Source organism: Chroicocephalus ridibundus, chromosome 1 (genome assembly GCF_963924245.1).
Source record: "Chroicocephalus ridibundus chromosome 1, bChrRid1.1, whole genome shotgun sequence".
NCBI classification, from domain to species: Eukaryota; Metazoa; Chordata; class Aves; order Charadriiformes; family Laridae; genus Chroicocephalus; species Chroicocephalus ridibundus.
Window position 1 is genome coordinate 33,687,758 of NC_086284.1, and position 6,000 is coordinate 33,693,757.

Genomic DNA, 6,000 nt, shown 5'->3' on the forward strand with positions numbered 1-6,000 from the left:
GTTGAAATGTGAGAATGGTCTAACTTTATTGTAAACTTTATCTATTACAAGACAGGTAATAAAATTCATAGTTAATGTGTAATGTATTTAAGGAAATTACATCAAAAATACATGGACCATCTTTAAAGATATTGTAAGTAGACATAGAACCTGCTGTAAAATATTAATAACAGAAATAAAGGAAAATTATGGGTTATATATAGAAGGCTTAAAAGCCTTATAGGCTTAAAGAAATTAATGTGTTCAAATCAAGAAATCCTGCAGCTACGGTTTATGGTTGTGTATTTAGTCTGTTATGACGGATTATTATTTTTTTTACCAACTTGTAGCTGCAGCTCATCTTTCAAGCTTAACTCTTTACTGTATACAGTCTTTGTCCATGTTTTGTAGGTGTGAACATTTTCGTTCCATACTGAATAATGATGATGAAATTATAGAAATGAGTGAATTTTCTTATCCTGTTTACCGAGCCTTCCTGGAATATCTGTATACAGACAACATCAGGCTCCCTCCTGAAGATGCAATAGGTATTTGCCATAAATTGAAATAACTCTAGGTTACTGTTTCTGAAAAGTTCAATTTGTGTGTCGTAACAGGGTGAGGAAGGAAGGGCCTGTTAAATTTAGTTTTATTAGCACTTAAATCTTGAGCTTGGCAGGTGTCAGGAAGAAGGGATGCAGTAGCAGGAAACATGCCCAAGGAGAATGTGTGGTGGGGAGGCAATAAGACCAAAGATGCAAAATGTTCAAAAAGAACTCATTGTTTCTCATATATATTTTTTTTCCTTAAAATTGGCACTAGTGCCATCCTAAAACTTTTCTGTTTGAGTAGCTGTGGCAATTTGATCATGAGTGAAAAGGAAGCTGTTCCCCACATGAATTTAAGAGGATTTAAGTCACTAATTGATGCCTGGAATGAGATAAAAAACTGTGAACAAGAAGACAGAACAGTTGCATAGTATTAAGAGTCCCATTTTGACACGTCTTTTGAGGACCTTTAAAAATGCACACATCATCTAGGAAACAAGCCTTTGATTAATTCGGCCTAAAACCACAGGGTAATTGATTCATTTGAAAAGAAATTATTATGTTTTGCACCAGGATAGTTAAAACTCTTTGAATTTTCACAGGACTGCTAGATTTGGCAACGCTGTATAGAGAAAACAGATTGAAAAAGCTTTGCCAGCAAACGATCAAACACGGCATTTGTGAAGAGAATGCCATCGCTCTTCTTTCTGCCGCTGTCAAATATGAAGCTCAGGTAAGCAGAACTTCTCTTCAGGCAGTTGTTTTCTGAGACTATTTAAGCTATTTAATATAACTGCATTTAACTGATAAGGCATGATTACTGCAATTTCCCTTACTGGCTTCCCAGATGTTTGTTTTCGCTTTTTTAAGCTATAAAAAAAAATGCAGCTACTGGTGTTTTCTTCCTGGCCTTTTGGCTTGCACCTGTGAGTCAGGATCCTTGATCTGCTTCCTGCCTTCTCATCTGGCACGGCATGGCATGGCATGCACATTTCTCACTGCCATTTGCTTCTCCACCTTTTACAGGAGAATTTACCTGTAAAGTCCATCCCTGTTTACATTTATGCTTCTATAAAAAAATCCACCTTTGCATTGTTGTTTACAACAAATCATGCTGACATACAACGAATTACCTATTGTTATTCCTCTCCCTGTATCCTGTCATCTGGTCTGCCCTTGGCCCTGGAATGTTTCACTAGCACTCACCCTGTTATCAGCAGTACTGCAAGCGCCTTTTTTGTAAACAGCCAAATACTTTCAAAGATGTTTTCCTTTTCTCGACTTCTTAGCGCTGTGCTGATTCTGGAAATAATGATGTGGTGGGTTTTATTATTCAAGGAGCCTGCGCATATATTTTAGCTGTTGTTACAACTGAACATCATAGTTGAGAAGTCCTCATCTTTCTGTTCAAGATTTCTTTTGCTTTACAAGAATAAAATTAATATAGCCAAACAGAAGATTACCTATTAGAAGAGTGAAAATATGTAGCCGGTAACAATATTTTTTAAAAATACTTGGTTTTTTTGTTTTTGTCTGGCTGTGAAATGTAGGGTGAAGTTTTAAAGGAGGAGAGGCTAGAAGTGTAATACCATGGACTGATAAGCAGTTCCAGGCGGTAGAAGCGAGTAGAAAGAAGGGACAGAAGCAAAAACTGAGTTAAAAATGCTGCAGCAGTCGTACTTGATGAAATGAATTTGTGTAGGGGTTGCAAAAAGGAGGCCGAAAGTCAGTGAGTTTTGTAAATCGAAAGAGGGGATAACATCAAATTACGAGATAAAGAGATTATCAGCTGCCAGTTACAACTGCCTTGTAACCAAGGTCCCAGTTACAGCTGAGGCAAAGAGGAACTGTACTTTGGGTGTGCGGTGATGGTAGGAGCCCGGCACACCAGGGAGGACCGGACAGAAAGGGAGCACCAAATGATTCGAGTCTCCTAACAGCAGTTTTCACTAAAAGTTCACTCTGGATTTTTATCTCTTACGAGCTTTTCAACAGTTTTGAACACCTTCGCAGCAGAATTACCTTTAGTTGACCTGTGTCAGGTGAAGTAGTAAAACTAGCCTGGACAAAGTACTGGAGTTTATAATGGCTGAAACACAATAAAAGGGATTGGCTAGATGACTAAATATATGTTATCCTCCTCTTCCTTCTATGATTCAGTGTTTTATTCTCGTTCTTTTCAAATTAACACGATCATCGGATGATGAATTGGTTCACCTGCCCCGAGTGCAGCATGTGCCAAACTCTGGAGCGCGTTGTTGCCCTCTTCCCTGCACCCACAGCTCAGAAAGGGACATAGTAGAGCTGCTTCAGAGAATCGCAGCAAAGACTTCTTTATCAAAGACGTGGGATAGCCTCTGTCTAAGGAATGGTGAAGTAAGCCGGGATCTTTTAGCATACTACATTAATATAGTAAAAATGGGTTTGAGAACCATGTGCAGTGCATCTGCACTTCGGTAGAAAACTGTCCCAAGAAGAGGCCTAATATTTTGGAAGTTTTAAAAGATAAAATTGATTCAATTCTTTGTCATTAAATGTGAACGCTGCAATGAAAGATTATAGTGCTGTGTCATCTGCCATTAACACATCAAACTAACTGAAGACTGACTTGGCGACTGTATGCATCTGTTAGGATTAAAAATGCTTGAAAGTATTTTGTCCTGTCCTCAGAAAACACAGAGTTGCTGCTACAAGTTAAAGCATATTTCTAATGTACAGCGTAGCAAATTTTAGATTAATCATCTTGATCATTAAAAGCCAGTATTTCTTGGAACTGCAAAATTAGTGACCAGGATTCTATGATATCTGTGGTCCTCTCCATAGATGAGTACCAGACAAGGCAGCTGCTGTTCATTTTATTTAGCGTAAAAGTTCACACGTTGACAGTAAAGCAACCCAGGTTCTGGCAGTTTCAGAGGTCAGTGTCTTTGATCTTCTACATTTTTTAATTTCTTTTTCTCTTCTCATTCCTTTTCTTGCTTTTCCAGTACTTTTTGATGAGAGATACAATTTACTTCTGTGCATTGTTGCTACCTTATTTCTTTTTAAAGGGTATTTTGTGCTGCTTGGCCTCTGCTAAAGCTTTAGTTACACCGTGACAGGGGTGATAGACTTGAAACATTAAATCTAAGGAAAAGGTTTTAAAGGGAAATGCACAGGTATTCTGCTAATTTTCTTTCTCCTATTAATCCCTGGCTGCAATGTTTGTGTAGTTAACATAGAATAAAACCGGCATGGATTAAGAGACCTCTTTTTGCCGTAACCCTTGAAGAGTTTATAGATCGTGGATCATGCTGCCAATTTAGACTCTCCTTGCTGCTGCCTCTGTCTCTGCTTGCTGCAGAAGGTAATTAATTTTCCTGCAACAGCAAGTTGTTGCGTATGAACCAGCTAAAAGAAGACTGACCCAGTGGATGGAGAGAAGGATTGCTGCTGTTGTGAGGAGTCTGAGTGGGCAAAATTTGCTGCGTGGAATCAGGGTTGTGTGGCTTAATCGCTTGTACCTATCCTGAACACCTGAACAGCCTGTTACAGCAAGACTGGGACAAGACAGAACCATTTTTGCTATCTAGGAATCCCAGTTCCTGGACAGGGGGACACAATTCCTAGGTTTGCTATGAAAGACACGAGTATCCTCTAACATCTAGTTTGTGTTCAGTGAGCATCATCAGATATTGCATCAGATTTTGCTTTTATTTTCAGCAAGACTAGGATATCTGCTGTTTTTCACAGGACCACTACTGAATTCAGTGCAGGGAGGAAAAGAAAGGAGTTACTGACGCTCTAGGAGTTGTATGTGGGGAAAGTTGATGCTTTCACTTATTGATAACTTTTCTAATGAGCTCAGTAAATGTGATGGAGTTGAGAGTCAATTTACGTGGCTACTCGTGTTTTCTCGGAGAGGGTTTATTGAATAGTGTGCATGAACAAATTTCCTCCTGTCTAATTTGTGATCTAATCAAACTGATCGGAAAAGGGATTGGTAATGTGAACAACCTGGTATATTCTCTGCTAATGAAATGACAGATCTGAAATGGAAAAATAATAATTTTGCTATCGGTCATACATATTACAAATTACCTCAATTTGTTCCTAGGACTTGGAAGAATTTTGCTTCAGATTTTGCATAAACCATTTAACTGTTATTACGCAAACTCAAGGCTTCGCAGAAATGGACCACGACCTCCTGAAAAACTTCATTAGCAAAGCAAGCAGAGTGGGAGCGTTCCGAAACTGAGCTCTGACTACCACCAGCCTGAAGAGCACGTCCTCTTCCCTCCTGAAAATACTTTGGCTTTGGAGAATTTATCCATGGTCAGAATGTGCAAAGGTTTGGAAAGAAAGACTCGGTGTCCATCAGCTTAGGAAATGTGTAAAAGTCCACTAACATACAGGTTTCGTAAAGATGGCTACAGGACAGATGTATGGTGAGAGTTCATTGCCAACAGTCAGAATTTAACAACAAAAACCTAATGCAGTAACTACCGTTTCCCACTTAAAGTCAAGCAAACTAAGCTATCATTATCTTATCCGTCTGAGGTTTTTTCCTTTTTTCTTTTTAAAAAAAAAAACCTGCATTCGGATTTTATGGGACAGTGACCTGTTTGCTGCTAAAACTTTCATACTATACTGTTGTCACCAAACTAAGCTAATATGCCACAGTGGGCTGCTTTGTGCCTGGTTTATCATCCAGTGAAGACACAAACTTGGTTTTCTGAACATATGATGAAGTACTAAATTCTTTAGGATGAGAGGCTTTCTGATTGGTAGGAGGATATGTCTCACTTGGTGTTTATTTGGAGTGTAAATACCTAAACGCTGAAGAGCTTCAGCTGGATATTATAGTTTTGAGTTCCTGGCACTTCGGTCCATTTTTCTAGACAGAATGAAATAACTCTTCCTTTCCGTTACATGAAGTGCATTCCCTGGCACCCCAGCGGGCCAGGAAGCATTCACAGTGTTTGTCTGGATGTGAATTATTGTGCTGTGTGTTTTGGTACTCAGAAAACCATCTGGTTGCTTGTTACCAAGAAAGACACCCAAACAAAATCTCAAGGAAAGGGAAGTTCCACTTGAGCTTTGTTTGTTCCTGTCTTACTATCTATCCCCAAATAGACCATCTTGAGAAAAAGACAGTTTCGAAGTGATAAAAATGAGTCTTGCAATTAAATCATAAGACTGAAACTCATTTTTCATGTGGCAATAAGGACACCTTGTCCAAATACATTGTTTCAGGTTCTCCTTTGGTCAGTGCTGCGGGGTGACGGTACCGCTTACCGTACCTGCCTGGTTGAGGCGAGAGGAGTCGCCCTCTGGACGTGCCCCTCTCTTATCACTGACCGTGGGGGGGACGGGATGGCTAAGGTGGAGTAGATGCTTAATTTCTAACCAACTTAAGTGGGTTGAGATGAAACCCCACCCAGCACTGCACAGGGGGAGGTTTGCCCCATTACAGAAGACGTTGAGCCCATGA

The 6,000-nt window shown here is 39.5% G+C and overlaps 1 protein-coding gene across 6 annotated transcripts in view; it reads left to right on the top strand.

Moving 5' to 3' along the window:
* The window catches only part of RCBTB2 (RCC1 and BTB domain containing protein 2), a 42,084-nt gene extending 36,090 nt beyond the window's left edge, over positions 1 to 5,994 (top strand). For all 6 annotated transcript variants that reach the window (XM_063334230.1, XM_063334271.1, XM_063334246.1 and 3 more), the window contains 3 exons: positions 391 to 527; positions 1,130 to 1,260; positions 4,624 to 5,994. In XM_063334230.1, the coding sequence (XP_063190300.1) occupies positions 391 to 527; positions 1,130 to 1,260; positions 4,624 to 4,764 (409 nt within the window). In that variant the 3' untranslated portion in view covers positions 4,765 to 5,994. The remainder of the gene's footprint in view (positions 1 to 390; positions 528 to 1,129; positions 1,261 to 4,623) is intronic.
* The last annotated feature ends 6 nt before the right edge of the window (positions 5,995 to 6,000 follow it).